This window comes from Balaenoptera physalus, assembly GCF_965194825.1.
Source record: "Balaenoptera physalus genome assembly, chromosome: 3".
NCBI lineage: Eukaryota > Metazoa > Chordata > Mammalia > Artiodactyla > Balaenopteridae > Balaenoptera > Balaenoptera physalus.
In genome coordinates, this window is record NC_138890.1 from 113,832,913 (window position 1) to 113,849,978 (window position 17,066).

The 17,066-nt window shown below is 41.0% G+C and overlaps 1 protein-coding gene and 1 long non-coding RNA gene across 6 annotated transcripts in view; both read left to right on the forward strand.

The window, feature by feature from the left end:
- Nucleotides 1-16,754, forward strand: part of ANKRD34B (ankyrin repeat domain 34B) — a 77,394-nt gene extending 60,640 nt beyond the window's left edge. For 2 of the 5 annotated variants that reach the window (XM_082458130.1, XM_082458128.1), the window contains 3 exons: nt 284-404; nt 8,913-9,017; nt 12,912-16,754. In XM_082458130.1, coding sequence (XP_082314256.1) covers nt 12,934-14,469 — 1,536 coding nt within the window. In that variant the 5' untranslated portion in view covers nt 284-404; nt 8,913-9,017; nt 12,912-12,933 and the 3' untranslated portion in view covers nt 14,470-16,754. The remainder of the gene's footprint in view (nt 1-283; nt 405-8,912; nt 9,018-12,911) is intronic. The other 3 variants (XM_082458132.1, XM_082458129.1, XM_082458131.1) reach the window with 3 other exon arrangements.
- LOC309659071 overlaps nt 1-17,066 on the forward strand; it is a 128,705-nt gene that overhangs the window by 96,376 nt on the left and 15,263 nt on the right. The gene's annotated exons all lie outside the window — the stretch shown is intronic.

Below are 17,066 nucleotides of genomic sequence, written 5' to 3' on the forward strand. Positions count from 1 at the left end.
TTGTCGGATAACTGGGGTCCAGAGGTGCGCCTGCCCAAGCATGGGGGCAATGGCTGCTCCCATCGGGCGTGCCATTTCCCAAAGGAGGGCCGTGTCCTCCAGGCGGGCGGTGCGGGGACCGCTCCGCAGCGGCTCTGGGCAGAACCCCTTCTCGTGGACGGCGATCGCCTCAGCCTGCCAGCTGTGCCTTGGCTCCGAGACGAGGCGACGAAACGCGCACCCCGCCCCCATCGGTGTCCCGGTGCTGTCGCCCCAGTCACCTTCCTTTGCCCTTCTCCGACAGCACCTCGGGCTCGCTCCCTCCCCCCTCTCAGGAAAAGCTGAGCCAGCGAGGGCTGTGAAGACGCTGCCAGAATCCTCAGCAGCCTAGAAATCCCATCACCTTGGTTCCCTGAGACTTGGAGGTATAGGTTGGCGTGTCTTTATGTGTGTGCGCTGGGAAGGGGGTGGGGGTGGGAGTGCAGCTCCCCCAGGGCCCAGCCCCAGGGACCTGGGGGACAGCTGAAGTAACTAGAAGTAACCAGCCCTTTTGGGTACGTGTGGGAAAGACAGCAAACCTTACCAGCTACTCCTCCCTCTTGGGCAGTTTCTAAATAGTTCTTTCAAGCTGGTGCCAGAGAACACTTTTCCTGGCAAGTCACTATGTTTCCTGGGACAGTCTCAGCTGCATCTTTTGTTCTGGCTCTGACCCTTTCCTTGCATGGGGAGAAGACATATATTTTGCTTGTGGCAGGCAGGCTTGCCTCATTCCAGGTGCAGCTGGCCTCTGCATCCTGGCCTGGGCTGCCCACTACAACTCTGGACTTTCTCAGACCTGTCTGGGAAGGGTAGGACAGCAGACCTCCAGGACCTGGCCTGTTCTAACTCAAGGCTGTACTCTTCTCTGAGCCTGTGGGCTCCCTTTGCCCCTCTCTAGGCGTGGCAGGCATCTCTGCCCTTCACTCGTGTGCGGGAGAGTTGAGCATCAGGTGGCCTGGAGGTGATGATGGAGACAGCTTGGTGGGAGCCTGAGGCAGGGATTGATAGCTAATAGGTAGTGGGACTGGGATGAAGAATGAAGAGTTTGTCACAGATTCTTTCCGAGCGTGCACGGGAAGCACCCCCTATTGGGAGTGGAGCCTGGAATCTTATTAACAAACTCTCCATGTGATCTTATGCCCACAGAAGGTGGAGAAACTGTTGGTATAGGCACCTTAGCCCCCATTCTCAGACCCCATTAGCCCAGAGCATTCACGTTTAGTGATAATATGTTTAGAACCTGACATTATTGAATTCCTAAGTGGCAAATATATTAGGATCTTCTAAACTCCTCTCAGTCATCTTCAGTAAAGTAGGTATTATCCCCACTTTAGGAATGAGGAAACAGAGGCTCAAAGGAACAACTTCTCAAGAGCCGGTAACTTGGGAGGAGACAGAGCCCCAGGCTTTGATACACAGTCTGCTGCCTCCTCTGGTCCCCTTGTGGGCAGCACAGAGGGCATCCTGGGGCAAAGGTGAGGGGCTGAATTTTGAACTTGAAACCCATTTGTTAATTTCCACCCCCTTGCTGCCCTCCCCCACCATGGCCAGATAAGTAGCTTTTTGGGAGGGAGCATAAATCCTATCTGGAGGTGGAGTAAGAGGCTCAGAGGAAAATAAAATTTCTTTCTGAATGACAGGAAAACTGGGGGTGGCTTGGGGAGAAAAAGTCACAGGAAACACCAAGCCTATCACCTCCAAGATAGCATTTAAAGCACCTCGGCCCATGTGGCACTGCCGTGTTAGATACCACACAAATTAGGTACTCAAAACAGAACCCTACTTTGTAAGAAGCAAGGAGACATAAGAGAAGGGACACAGGAACATCTAGTTAAGTCCTGGCAATCAGGTGAGTAAGAGAAAGAGTACCTTTCCCTCCTCAGCCACCTCACCTGCACAGAATGGGGCAGACCAGGTGAGTGCTGCAGCCTTTCCAACCTCAGCAGTCCTTGCAGGGTAGACTGCTTCCTGCACGCACACGCGCGCACGCGCACACACACACACACACACACACACACACACACACACACACACACACACACACACACACCACACACTGGATTGCCGTGCACAGAATCCACTCCAGACACTTTACAGAGTCATAATCAGTGAAATATGATTAACTGCACAAACACTGTGGGGATGTCTTTCTTAACAAGGAATTAAAAAACTAGACTCCAAATGGGAGAGATGTGTGGAACAAATTATAGGTATTTATGTAGCTCTGAATAGCTTTGATTTCCTTCAGTAGGAACTGACAGCTGGCTGACAGAAAACTCGTCCAGGGAGAGAAAAAGTGAAGTATGAAATTTTGAATAATGTTTTCAGGTAACTTTCTATTTCCATGTAGAGTGGGTGTCTGGAGGGGTGAATGTAGTTATAGTTTGAATTGCTTCATTTATCGACAGATATTTTTAGTAGGGCTCATAATTCTAAGATCCAGTGCTTTTTACTTCTTTTTCCTGCCTTCCAGTCCCGTGGTAGCTGGGAATTTCACCAGTCAGCCTGTAGACTCACTTTCTCTCGTTTTCAGCACACAGCTTCCAAGGTTGGAGCCTACCTGATCAATCTGTTCAGAGAATGAATCTTTGTTTTCTTGCCTAAGAGAGTGGTTGTCTGCTTGGGGTGGGGTAAAGTTCTGGGGGTCCGGTTGTTCTATCCAACCATCCTGTCATGTTCAGCCCCGTGCCTCATTGCCACTTTCGGTGTTGTTTGGAACCTCCATGTCCTAAGCTTCCGGGGTCCTGTGGGTAAGCTGGCTTCCTTCTCATGGGGGCCACCTCCCGGGGGCTTTATGTTGTAGCCTCTGCTATGCTAAGGCAGTTTACCACACCACCACCCCCGCCTCTGTCTCCACAGCTTGTTTGAAATCGGTCATCTGATGATATCTCTCTTCCAGTTTTCTGTGTTCTTCAGAATAGATATCTTTTAAAAAAAATAACTAAACTGTAATTTTAGTGGGGCCTTGGGAGATGGAGAGAGGCACTAAAAGAGCAGAGCAATGTGCCATGATGAATTACAAGCAAAGTTAAAGACATTCTAATTTTAAAATCAAAAGCAATTTATCCAGCTGTTTAATAATTAACATCTTATAATAATGCAGAAATTATTGTATTTGGAAATTATAAGGAAAATGCACTTAAAGGATATCTTTTTCCATAGCTCACTTATTAGGTTCCATTTATATTTACAAACCATTATTTACAGATTCTAAAAAAACAACATTTTAAATATTTTATGTTATTTAAATAGCCTGTGGATTAGAGACATGATAAAAATAAAAGATGGCTAAATTCTGAGATAAAAATTTTAAAAAGAAGAACGCAGTGAGTATGAAGGCACAACAGGATAGTCTTTTTCTGGATGTTGTCTGATTTCATTACCAGCCCCCAGGGGACGAATGTTTCATGACTGTCTTCCACAGATGGGGAGCTCAAGACTCTGAGAGGCTGAGAGATTTGACCAGGGCAACAGCTAGTGATTAGGAGGGTCAGGATGGAAATCTGGGTCTACCTGACTTTCAGACTTTCTCCAGTTGAAGTGCTCTCTGTTTGGAAGGTGTAACTGAACTGGGGAATCATTTAGAAGCTAGATTATAAGAGTCTGACTGAATGTTAATACAGTATTAGCACTAGGTGCCCAGTAAGGATGTTTCACAGGAGGACACAGAAGGCGGGAACATTTCTGAACTAGGATCATTGTAGGCTAGAGATGTGGTTTTCATCCCAGCTGGGGCTTACCTCTATGAAGAGTAAATAAATCAACTTCAGTATCGGCATTTTTGACGTGCGAATCGATGAGATAAGAGAATGGACTGAAAGAGGGTGAAGGCATGAAGACAAGGGAATTAGTCCAATAAACTACTGATTACGAAATGAGACACTAGGAAACCTAACATGTATACACATGGAAGATAAAGTACCTGATAACTTTTTTTTCTGAAAAATTTAATGCTTAAACAATTTCAAAATTGCTCTATTAAATGTGAACAATTTAAAAAGTGAGCAATCCAGTGGGCCTTAGAAGTCCTTATAATGAGCAAAGCGTAAGCCTTTGTTGTTTTTGCTTGACAGCCCTGCAGTACTAAGGGGCGAGGTCTGCCTACGGCCTCACGGTAGATATATTCGCTAGTTGCCACTGGCTAGTGGTGTCACTTGCCCAGCTTCTCTGAGGCCCTGGAGCCCATAGCACCCTCCCTTTCCACAGGACCACGGCGGGGCCACTGCCCTCCTCAGGCATCGCAGCCAGCCCCCCTTTTTCTCCCAGAACTTCCTGATGCCAAGTGTGGGGAGGGAAAGTTATGGCAGGAAGTGGCCGGGTTTAGCACTGTGGAGAAAGATCTTTACATGAGGATAAGTGAAAAGGTTTGAATGTCTTTCCAAAAGATTCTTTTAAGACTTTTTTTTAAAACAACATTGGCCCCCATACTAGAAACTATATGAAAGTTTAATATTGAAATCTGGTATCTGGCAACTGGTTCTCATTTGAATATCTGTTTATCAAATGCTACTTTTGGTCAAAGGTGTTTTTACATGATTGATACTGTTATCTCTTCTTGAATGGCAGTTCTATATTTTATATTATGTTCCAGCTCATTTCTATAAGTCTCTTTGCTTTTTTAAACCTATTTGTATATGAAAAATGCTAAAAGAAGGTTTCTTTTGTGATCACTGTCTCATGTGAGCTCTTTGCAAATGTTTCGCATTCAGAATAAACCTCTGAGTTGGGACCCAATCTGTCAACCAGCCCTAAATTCCTAGGTTGCTGAGTTGCAGATATGTTGGCTCTGGAATAGCTTTTTTAGAACATTGCACGGAGGACAAAAATCATGTATTTCATGTGTTAACTTTTATTATGTTTATGGATGTATATATCTAGTGGTTGTTCTTTGCTTAACATCCTGAATGAAACTAAAGAGGAAACGAATAAGTATATTCTTTTGAATACTGCTTATTAGTAGCTGACTAGCTGAAATTCCTTGAAAGTCTAGGCGTAAATACTATTGATAACACCACAAAAAGTGATTTATGTTGTGAAAACTAAGACTTACTACGGCTCTTTCTACATTTTAATTATGAAACATTCTTACATAAATGCTATGTTCTTTTTTGTGTACATTTCCCATTTTACAAAAGAGAATAGTAATATCATACAGGTGAGTACATGAAATATATACTGTTTGAAGAATAATAATAAAACAAACACCTATATACACACCACCCAGGTTGAGAAACAGAACATTACCTGAACCTTAAAAGCCTCTGTGTGTCCCTCCCAAATTGTATTGTTCTCCTTAACCCTCACCAAGAGGTAACTTAGTCTTGACTATTGTGTAAATCGTTCCTTTGCTTTTTTGTTTTCTGAGTTTCCCACTCGCATGTGATCCTTAAGTAAATTAATTGTTTATTTTTGGAAAACTGGGTAGAAAGCACAAAATTAGATGAATAAAGAAAGATCAATATTAACAATATATGGCAAAATTTCTCAGGAGAACATAAGTTGAACAGTCTCCGGATCTGAGTTCAGCTCAGCATTCCTGAGCATTTACAAGAGCCCCTCTGGGCAAGGTCATGAGTGAGTCCTGGGAAACATGGGGCTTACCTTGATAGGACTTCTGGCAGGCTGCAGTGTAGAGCAGATAGTGGATATGCAAAGGCAATGGGTTTTGAGTCTTTCTCCTCCTAAGCTCACCATGACTTATCCCCAGATCTCAGAGCAGGTCAAAGGAGAACATTTGAGTAGGGCTGAAATGAGTGCCAGTGGCTGCCCCAGAAAGCAGGGTATGGAGGGGAGAGCAGAGATGTGGTCAGGACAAAGCAAGTCAATTAAAGAACTGAGATCAGGCTTACCTGGGCATTTGGTCGTCAGTTAACAAGATGGTAAAATGGCAGCATGATCTCAGAGAGGATGTCTGTGCACATCCATTATCCTGGCATCTCCTCTCACCATCTTCTTGGGGGTTTTCGGTGCCTTTCCTCTATGATGATCTCCAGATCTTGTTTCTTCTTTCTTGTTCCACCATTTCATCTTGATAGATTATATTCTTCAGTAGATTCTTGAGAGTGTATCCCAATTCTTGACTGATGGTTTGGCTAGATAGAGAATTCTAAGCTGGGAATCATTTTTCCTTCAGATTTTAAAAAATATTCCTCCGTTGCCTAAATCTTCTCTGTTCTCAGTGTTCTGGAAATTTACAACCATGTGCCATGGTCAGGGTCTGTCTTCATCCATTGTGCTATGTTCTCTTTGGGCCCTTTCAATCTGGGAATTCATGTCCCTCATGTCTAAAAAATTTTCTTGATCTTATTCATCATTTCCTCTCCTGCTCACCCCTTCCTCCACCCCCACTATTTTCTCTTGCAAGAACTTCTATTAGTTGGATCTTGGATTTCCTGATCTAGTCCTCTAATGTTCTTGTTTTTTTTTCTCTCTATTCTTTTTGCTTGACTGTGTTAGAGATTTTTATCAATGTTATTATTCAACCCTTCTATTGAGTTTTGCAGTTTGTATCATGTTTTTCTCTTTTGAGAGCTTTTTATGATCTCTGAATATTCTTTTTAATAGATTCTTATCCCTGTTTCATGGTTACAACATCGTCTTATCCCTTTGAGGATATTGAGGTTTTGAAGTTTTCATTTTTCGGACTAATATCCGTCTTCTCCAAGTTGATTTTTCTATTAGTTCTGCTCTCTGTCTTTAATGTAAGAGGCTTTTTTGTTTTCATGCTCATGATTAAAGGGCTTGGATTAAAAACCTAATATGAAGCTTTTTCACATGAGTGACCTTTAAGCCACACTGTGGGATGATCTAGGTGGCATGTTGGGGAATCCCTGTGATCAGTACTCTTAGGTATTTTCTCCTTGGTAGGTCAGATTCTTGAGAGAAGAGTATAGCAGTTTTCTTCTAAAGGATAAAGATATGGCTGCCATCGTTCTCGGAGCTGAGTTGGGGTAGCAGGCTGTGAGTCCCTTCACTCAGTGGTCAGTAAACATACCATCACTTATTCTCCTATTTTCTTGTCCTCAAACATGCCTAGTGTCTCTCAGTCCAGAGACTCTCTGTTTCACCATTTCTGGAGAACAAACCACTGGACATCTTTTGAGGTGGAAGAGGGGCAGTCTTCTATCTCCTAGTGGCTTGGAGTGGAGGAGCACTTCTCAAACTTCAATGTGCATGCAAATCACCTGAGGATCTAGTTGAATTGTAGGCTCTGACTCAGTAGATCTGGGATGGAGCCTGAGATTTTGCATATTTAACAAGTTTCAGGTAATGCTGCTTCTGCTGGTCCAAGGTAGGACCACGGCACTTCCCGGAGCAAGACCTAGGGATCCAGCTGCCTCTCTAACAGCTTTTCTCCTAGCCCTCCTTATTTAGCTGTACTCTCCACCCCCTAGTTATAGGGCCTCCTGCTGCCGCCTCTTTCAAGGATTCTGTAGTGTACATGGGCTTAGTTCTCAACTCTGCCACCGATGACTCGAGGCACAGCCTTTTCAGGTTGGCTCAGTCAGTTACCACTGGCCCATCTGCTTTCCGGCTTCCAAAATGTTGTTTGTCATCTTCTCTCCTTTTCCTGCTATCTTTGTGAGTTTATGTTTTTTTAGAAAAAAATCTTTACTTTTAGGGAGTTTCAGGAAGGGGCAAAATTAGATGTATGTGTTCTGCCACATCACCGTAACTATAATCATCTGCTAAAATATTTTCCTAAAGTTTGGTTGTAGTATGGTGTAGAGCCTGATTTGTGATAAATAACTGTGCTATTTTAAGCCTCTAGGTCTTTGCACAAGGAGTGTTCTCTACTTTTCCTTTCCTCCTTTTTCTGCCTGCCAAACTCTTTCACAGTCTTCAAGGTTTAGCTCAAATGGCTGGCCTCTGTGAAGCCCCTTCAGTCCTCAAACCATTAAAGTCTGTGTGTTCTCATGACTTTAACTCATAACCAGCTGCTTAAACAGTAACTCTTCCAAACAGCTATGTAACCTCTTCAGGGCTAGGGCCTATACCTTTGTAGCTCAGTGCCCAGCAAATATTAGGAGCTTATAGCTGTTTAACAATTGAATTAATTTCTATGTGCATGTCTGTCTTTCCCTTTTTTCTTCACTTTCTTTCTGCTCTCTTTATCTCTTCTTTCTTTTAAGAAGTCATTATATTTATTATCTATTCCAGTGGTTCCCAACCTTTTTGGCACCAGGGACCAGTTTCGTGGAAGACAATTTTTCCACGGACCCTGGTAGGGGGGGAATGGTTTCAGGATGATTCAAGTGCATTACATTTATCGTGCACTTTATTTCTATTATTATTACATTGTAATATATAATGAAGTAATTATACAAGTCACCATAATGCAGAATCAGTGGGAGCCCTGAGCTTGTTTTCCTGCAACTAGATGGTCCCATCTGGGGGTGATGGGAGACAGTAACCCGAAGTGTGTTGCTTATGTCCAGTCTCCTCCGTGATCTCATTTTGGTCGCTGTCACTGCAGAAAACCCTGCTTCACAAAGATAGGATGTTGGAAATGGAAGCAGGCTTTTCAGTGCTTTTGTGGCAATCTCAGGATATTCCACCTTGACTTTAATCCAGAACGTATGGAGATTAGAAGTTGTTTCAAACATACTTTTAAGGCCACCATCATTTGCAGTCTCAAGCAGCAGATCCTCTTGTAGCTTGGACAAAGTTGATTCACCTGGTTTATTCACAAATGGGTCACGTATCCATTCCTTCCCAGTTCGGGGGTCTTTTGTAGTTGGGAAGTAATGCTCAAACTCTTTTGAAAGCTGAGATAGGTGATCATGCACCAGCTGGGAAAAAGAAGGCCCTGGCTCAGTCTCTTTCCAAATCTCTACTAATGTTTGAAACATGTCAAAAATCCTAATGTTCGCTTGTCACCCCCATAATTCCAGTTTGGCTTTGAATGCAGCCACTTTATCTGCCGACTTGAACACAGTTGTCGTTCTCCCCTGAAGTGACAGATTGAGTTCGTTGAGCGGGTTGTATACGTCACACAAGTAAGCAAGTTTTTTTTTTGTTTTTTTTAAAAATAAATTTATTTATTTAATTTATGTATTTTTTGGCTGTGTTGGGTGTTCGTTGCTGCGCGCGGGCTTTCTCTAGTCGCGGCGAGCGGGGGCTACTCTTCGTTGCAGTGCGCGGGCTTCTCATCACGGTGGCTTCTGTTTTGGAGCACGGGCTCGATGCACACGGGCTTCAGTAGTTGTGGCACGCGGGCTCAGTAGTTGTGGCTCACGGGCTTGGTTGCTCTGCAGCATGTGGGATCTTCCCAGACCGGGGCTCGAACCCGTGTCCGCTGCACTGGAAGGCGGATTCCCAACCACTGCGCCACTAGGGAAGCCCAAGTAAGCAAGTTTTGCGACCCATTCTGTGTCACTGAAATGTGCTGCCAGTGGTAACTGTTTTTCTAAAAGAAATCTCTGGAGTGGCTCTCATAACTCAAAAACTCTGGCCAGTGATCTACCTTTAGAAAGCCATCTCACTTGTGTGTATAAGACAAGACGTGTGTGCTCTGCGTCCATCTCCTCACAGAGCTGTGCGAACAGACATGAGTTAAGGGCATGTACTTTAATGTGGTTGATAATTTTAAGCACATCCTGCGAAATGTTGTTAAGTTCAGGTGACATTTTTCGGCTAGCCAGCATTTCTCTAGGATGACACAGTGCATAGACTCACATTCAGAAGCAACCTCTTTGACCCAAGTAGTGAAACCAGAAAGCTGTCCAGTCATGGCAGCCGCTCTGTCTGTGCATATACCAACACAAAATGACCAATTCAGTTTTCCTGATATGCAATCATTCGAAGAGTTGAATAGTTCTGCAGCTGTGGTGTTGGTTGGCAAAAAAAGTGCACATAACATATCATGCACATCCTCCTGAAAAATATATCACACAAAAACAAGCATTGTTGCCTTGTTGTCAACATCGGTATACTTGTCAACCTGGATTGCGCACTACGGTGACTCATTAATCCTAACAATTGCGCCTCAGTATCCTCTGCTATTTCATCAATTCATCTAGTTATGGTGCTAGCCGAAAGAGGAACACATGCCACCTTTTGAACTGCAGCCTCTCCTAAAAGTTCATGACAAATGTCCTTAGCAGCAGGCAGGATCAACTCTTCACCAATAGTTAAGGGCTTCTTAGCTTTAGCAATGCGGTTAGCCACTAAGAATGATGCTTTCAGTGCAGACAAATTTGATGAAGTGGTGGCCTTCAATAATTGCTTCTGTTTTTCGTGTTCACGTTTTTTTCTTTTGAAAAAGTCCAAAGGCTTGTCTTTTAATGCAGGGTGCTTGGTCTCCATGTGGCGAAGCAGTTTTGAAGGTTTCATGGCTTCCTTGGATAGCCAGCCACATATTATACAGAGCGGGCTTGAAGAATGTGAATCACCTGTTGCAGTGAACCTGTAATTTAAGTAGGACTCTTGGTATCTTCTTTTAAATGCAGCTTTCTTTTTGTTGGCAGTCTTAATTAATAGTCTTCTGCTGTCTCATCATTGTGTCTTTTCCCCTTTTCAAAGAAGCTCTCCAGCAACGTTTGTTTTTTACTCATTTTGGCTACGGTTAGCTTGTGGGCTTACCAAAACTGTGACTGAGACAAGTGCGCAGTGCGGGGAAAGAGGCGTGGACGGAAGTGGTAAATAAAACAATGGGTGGGCCACACGCGGACTAAAATAAGTATCAGATTCTGACTTAAAGTCTGCCACCAGATGCAGCTGTACAATTGAAGTACATCAATTCACTTGCCACTATAAAGCCTGCCACCAGATGCAGCTTAATTGTCACTTGACACTCACTGATAGGGTTTTGATATGAGTCTGCAAGCAATTGATTTATTGTGGTCTCTGTGCCGTCAAACCTCTCTGCTAATGATAATCTGTATTTGCAGCCGCTCCCCAGCGCTAGCATCACTGCCTCAGCTCCACCTCAGATCATTAGGCATTAGATTCTCATAAGGAGTGCAACCTAGATCACTTGCATGCACAGTTCACAGTAGGGTTCACACTCCTATGAGAATCTAAAGCCGCTGCTCATCTGACAGGAGGCGGAGCTCAGGCGGTAATGTGAGCGATGGGGAGCAGCTGTAAATACAGATGAAGCTTCGCTTGCTTGCCTGCCACGCACCTCCTGCTGTGCGACCTGGTTCCTAACAAGCCACAGCACAGACTGGTACTGGTCCGTGGCCCGGGGATTGGGGACCCCTTATCTATTCTACTATACAATAGAAATTCATGTCCCATATTCTTTATTTTAAAAGTAAATGAGTAGAATAAATAATACTTCTTGATTTCTCAAAGCTATACAATTCAATGAAATAGATTTAAATATTATACAAACTTTTATTTGATTTTTCTCCCCAGCTCTAAGGACTGTTACAAGACTAACATTTCCTTGGCTCTCGATAAAGACATAACTCTTATCACCTAATGAAATTATCTGTTGAATAAGTTTAAATCTAAATTTGTATTTATGTATTTATTTATTTATTTTTTGGCCATGCCCCATGACTTGTGGGATATTAGTTCCCCGACCAGGGATTGAACCCAGGCCCTCAGCAGTGAGAGCGCAGAGCCCTAACCACTGGACCGCCAGGGAATTCCTGAATCTAAATTATTTAAATAAATTAAGCATAAATAATTTTCAGTTTTAATGATAATAAAGTGTTTTTAAAGTCTATATGTCTTCACTTGTTTCTAGCCTAGAAAACTTTTTTGGAGCAACTGTCAAAATTTAACTCAATAGTATGTTGCTAACCCCATAACCTAGTCAGTGTATAATTTAAGTAATGGAATCAAGAAAAATGCATGATCGCATGCTCACCATTCCTATCTCAGTGTGAATTCCAGACATTATGTCAGTTATTTTAACATCTTGTAGTCCAAATATTTTTCATCCTTTAAAAGAAACATCGGGCGTTCCCTGGTGGTGCAGTGGTTGAGAATCTGCCTGCCAATGCAGGGGACACGGGTTCGAGCCCTGGTCTGGGAAGATCCCACATGCCGCGGAGCAACTGGGCCCGTGAGCCACAACTACTGAGCCTGCGCGTCTGGAGCCTGTGCTCCGCAACAAGAGAGGCCGCAACAGTGAGAGGCCCGCGCACCGCGATGAAGAGTGGCCCCCGCTTGCCGCAACTAGAGAAAGCCCTCGCACAGAAACGAAGACCCAACACAGCCAAAAATAAATAAATAAATAAATAAATTCAAAATAAGCCAAAGTCCAAACTGTCCCTGGGATGACGTTTGCTAAGGGAAGTGTTAAACCCATGGGAATGAAATTGAGAGAACTGCATGCAATTCTAGAATTGAAAGAAATCATTCAAGTTAGTGTAAATATGAGGAAGAGCTGAGTTTGATTCTAAAAGTGGAAAAAAAAAAAAAGAAACATCGAAATGCCCCTCATATTGAAAATTTAGATCTTAATTGCATTATTTAACTGAAAAGCATGTTTAAGTAATTAATACTAAGAAGTTTTTTTGTATTAAGCTATCATAAACATGTTCTATTTTAGTTGATTCAGTTGCAGTTACACAGAATTTTGGCTTTTTTGCTTAAATTTGCATTTTAATATTATTTTAAAAATATTTTTCACAGGTGGAAACTAAGTGGATTATTGTTTAATTGATGTGGGATTTAGAGAAGTACTAGGCTAGTGTTATGTCATAAATATTCAGTGAAGATTTTGGGAAAGTAAATTTTAGTTTGAACTTCCCTAAAGGTTGTTACTATTCTAAATTTTTCAAATTTTGCTCTATATTTATTAATAACATAATCTTATTTATGGCTTCTTTATCTATACATATTTCAGAAATTAATTGTGAATAACAACATGAATATAAATTGGGACATTGACTCTGGCTAATCTTTTGTTCTTCATCTTCTTTCCTAACCAGGTATTGATTCTGACTTTTGAAGATGGATGAAGGTATAGAAATTTCCAGTGATGGAAATTCCCTGATCAAAGCGGTCCATCAGAGCCGGCTTCGCCTTACAAGACTCTTGCTGGAAGGTGGCGCCTACATTAATGAGAGCAATGACCGAGGGGAAACACCTTTAATGATTGCTTGTAAGACCAAACATGTTGATCACCAGAGTGTCAGTAAAGCCAAAATGGTTAAATACCTATTAGAAAACAATGCTGATCCCAACATACAGGACAAATCTGGGAAAACTGCTTTGATGCATGCTTGCTTAGAAAAAGCTGGTCCTGAAGTTGTTTCTTTGCTCCTAGAGAGTGGGGCTGACCTCAGCTTGCAAGACCACTCTAGTTACTCGGCCCTTGTTTATGCTATAAATTCAGAAGACAGAGAGACCCTGAAAGTCCTACTTAGTGCTTGCAAGGCAAAAGGGAAAGAGGTCATTATCATAACGACAGCAAAATCGCCCTCTGGCAGGCACACTACCAAACAGTACTTAAATATGCCTCCTGTGGATATGGATGAGCGTTATTCCCCAGCTACCTGTGCCACTCCTTCAGAAATAGACTTAAAAACAGCCTCATTGCCACTATCACATTCTTCTGAAACTGAAATGACACTTTTTGCCTTTAAAGATCTGGAACCCGCAGGAAGCAGTGATGATATGGGGGACCCAAGCTCCCCTTTGAGGAAGCCTCATGTGGCCCCTAACGGGCCCAAACTACCTCAGGCTCCACACTGGATCAAGAGTCCCCCCTCATTAATGCACCAGAACAGAGTGGCCTCATTACAAGAGGAGTTCCAGGATATTACTCCAGAGGAAGAATTATCCTACAAAACCAATGGGCTGGCACTTTCCAAGCGATTCATCACTAGGCACCAAAGTATTGATATAAAAGACACTGCACATTTGTTAAGAGCCTTTGATCAAGCCAGCTCAAGGAAGATGTCATATGAGGAAATAAATTATCAATCATTTTTTTCAGAAGGAAATCAGCAATGCATTGACATCCCAGTTGACCGGGACCCAGATTCTAACCAGACAATATTTACTTCCACCTTAACAAGTATAGTTCAAAAAAGAAACTCAGGAGCAAATCACTATAGCTCTGATTCCCAGCTCTCAGCTGGTCTTCTCCCTGCAACTTTAGATGATGGCAAAACACTTATAGGAAAGAAAAAGATCCTCTCACCATCTTCTTCTTTGTTGTCAGAATTGTTGGAGAATATCCCACCAGGTCCCCTGAGCAGGAGAAATCATGCCCTTTTAGAAAGGCGCGGTTCAGGAGCTTTCCCTTTAGATCACAGCATTACACAAACCAGACCAGGATTTCTGCCACCCTTAAATGTGAATCCTCACCCTCCCATCTCAGATATCAATGTCACCAACAAGATTTCCAGCCTTCTTTCTTGTGGTCAAAAAATGCTTATGCCAACAGTTCCTATTTTCCCCAAAGAATTCAAAAGCAAAAAAATGTTGTTAAGGAGACAATCACTGCAAACAGAACAAATTAAGCAATTAGTTAATTTTTAAGAGACGGCTAGAAAATACATTTTGTTCACATGTCTATACCAGAGAAATATGGAACTAGAGAAGAAAATTCAAACGTTCATCCTTTTAAATCTTTTAAGTGGTTAGTCCATAATAGTTAGGGGTATCAAAATGTACTGTGTATCATCACATTAGGCACTGTGGATATACAAATAATAGATAGCTTTTGCTAAGGGAATTCTCTCAAACAAAATTAAAACTATTTTTTTCAAAACCTTCAATACTTAACAACCTTCATGTGGTTCAAGTTTTTAATTTAAACAAAAATAAGCAAAGAAAGAAGGTCACATATGTTGGAGATAATTTTAAAAATTTCAGATTTGCCAAATATTTTATTAGGAAACACTGTGTTCAAATCAATTTTTAAAAAGCATTTCATGATTGTAATTTTCCATGATGCCAACAGCATAAAAGAAAACATAAACAGCTATAGTGTTCTATGATCAATAAGCCTAAGCTACAAAGAAAGAATGAACTAATTCTTGAAAAATGTTGACTGCAGGTAGGTGACAATCTAATTAACATTTTAAAAGGTCAACCATTATAGTAGACGAGGCAGCTAATATGTGTTGTCAGCTTAATAAGTGTCAAAAATGGCAGATCCGAGTTTTATAAGCTAGTAATAATCTGTGCCAAGTGTTTGTGTGCTGTTTTTCGCTTTGCTTTGTTTTTTAATGTTATTTTATGGAATTCTTCCTTCTCCATATCTTTTAGTTCCTGTTATTGTTTTTTGAAGCTTATTCATATGTTCCCAATAACAAGATAATACAAAATTTAAAAAGCATTTCTTGTTTTCTTATTATAAAGTGTTCTTGTCTTTTTAAAGACAACCAAAAAAAAAAGTTTGGGATTTATCACAAATAGAAACTAAATGCCTGCTTTGGTTGTAAAAAAGAAAAACTGATTATTAGATTATCTTAGGTTAGCTAAAATTAAGAAAGCCAGTAGAAATTTAAGTACAAAATGTATTAAATATTCGGTCAATATTAAACAATATCTTTTTTTCTGATATATAATTATTAGACATTTATATAATTAGAATAACAAGGATAATTTCCTTGTGTGACATTCCAATCATCTAGTATTTAGGACCTGTGAATAACTTCTAACAAAGTAAATGAATACCATGCTAGAACCATAAAATATTATAAAATGACTCTATTATCTATATGATTTCAAAGCATAGTGTTTATAGAGAGACCTTATTTCAATCTAGCAGTTTTACAACAAAGAATAAATCAAACTGTACAAAACCTGAGTGTATTAATTTGAGATCCTAGCAACTGGCATGATGCTTTTCTTCACAATTTGATATAAGCAAGTTGTTATGTACATAGTAATTATTTAATTTCTTGTGGCTTTTATTTGAAAAAAGTAACTAAGTTTTCCATTTAATGTTTTGAAAAACATTAATATTAATTGCACTAGAAGTATTTTTTGATTCAGAACTTAGAATTGTACCTGATGTTTATAGGTAACCTAAACCCTTTTCGCAAGTTTTAATATTGAGAAAAGTTCTTGGCTTTACGTTGTAAGGGTACAGTTTGGAAGAATATGTAGCTAGATTAGTTCATAAACAAAATGGTATCAATAAAGATTTAAATGCCATTTGGAGTATCAGTGATTTTTACTTACCTCAAATACTAATGATAAATATTTCAACATAATCCGAAGAGAAATTGTGCCATGTATGTTACTTTGAGTAAATAGAAAACTAAGAAAGAATAACATTTGTTGCTATTCTCATCCCAACATGAAAAGAATATTTAATAGGATTAAAACTTTGTTGGCCATATTTGGAAGAATTTTTAGTCTTGTGTCAATCCTAGGAACATTTTAGGGACTGTAGTTGTTTGAGCCTGGTTGTAAAGTCATCCTGTGGGACTCAATTGAGATTAGACAGCTGACCTTAAGTACTGAAAGGACTGATGACTGACTTAGTCTGAATCCTCCAGATTAAGAAAAACTAGAACTAGAAATTTGAAGTTACAGAAATATTTCAACTCTTACCTACTAGAGCTGTCCATCTATGGGAAAGTCTATCCTAGGAAGATAAGAACCACTTTTGGAAATAGGCTGAGGATAGATGTTGATCAGAGATTTAACAAAAGAGATTCTCTGTATTGAATAGTCTTTAAAGTCTTCTCAATTTTGAAGGTTGTTTGAGACAGGCTTTACTTATTAACAATTCTACATTCATTGGGACAAGATGAAAACTAATGATTGAAATTACATTTTTTTAAACATCTTTATTGGAGTATAATTGCTTTACAATGTGGTGTTAGTTTCTGCTGTATAACAAAGTGAATCAGCTATACATATACATATATCCCCATATCCCCTCCCTCTTGCACCTTCCTCCCACCCTCCCTATCCCACCCCTCTAGGCAGTCACAAAGCACCGAGCTGATCTCCCTGTGCTATGCAGCTGCTTCCCACTAGCTATCTATTTTACATTTGATAGTGTACATATGTCAATGCTACTCTCTCACTTTGTCCCAGCTTACCCTTCTCCCTCCCTGTGTCCTCAAGTCCATTTTCTACATCTGCATCTTTATTCCTGTCCTGTCCCTAGGTTC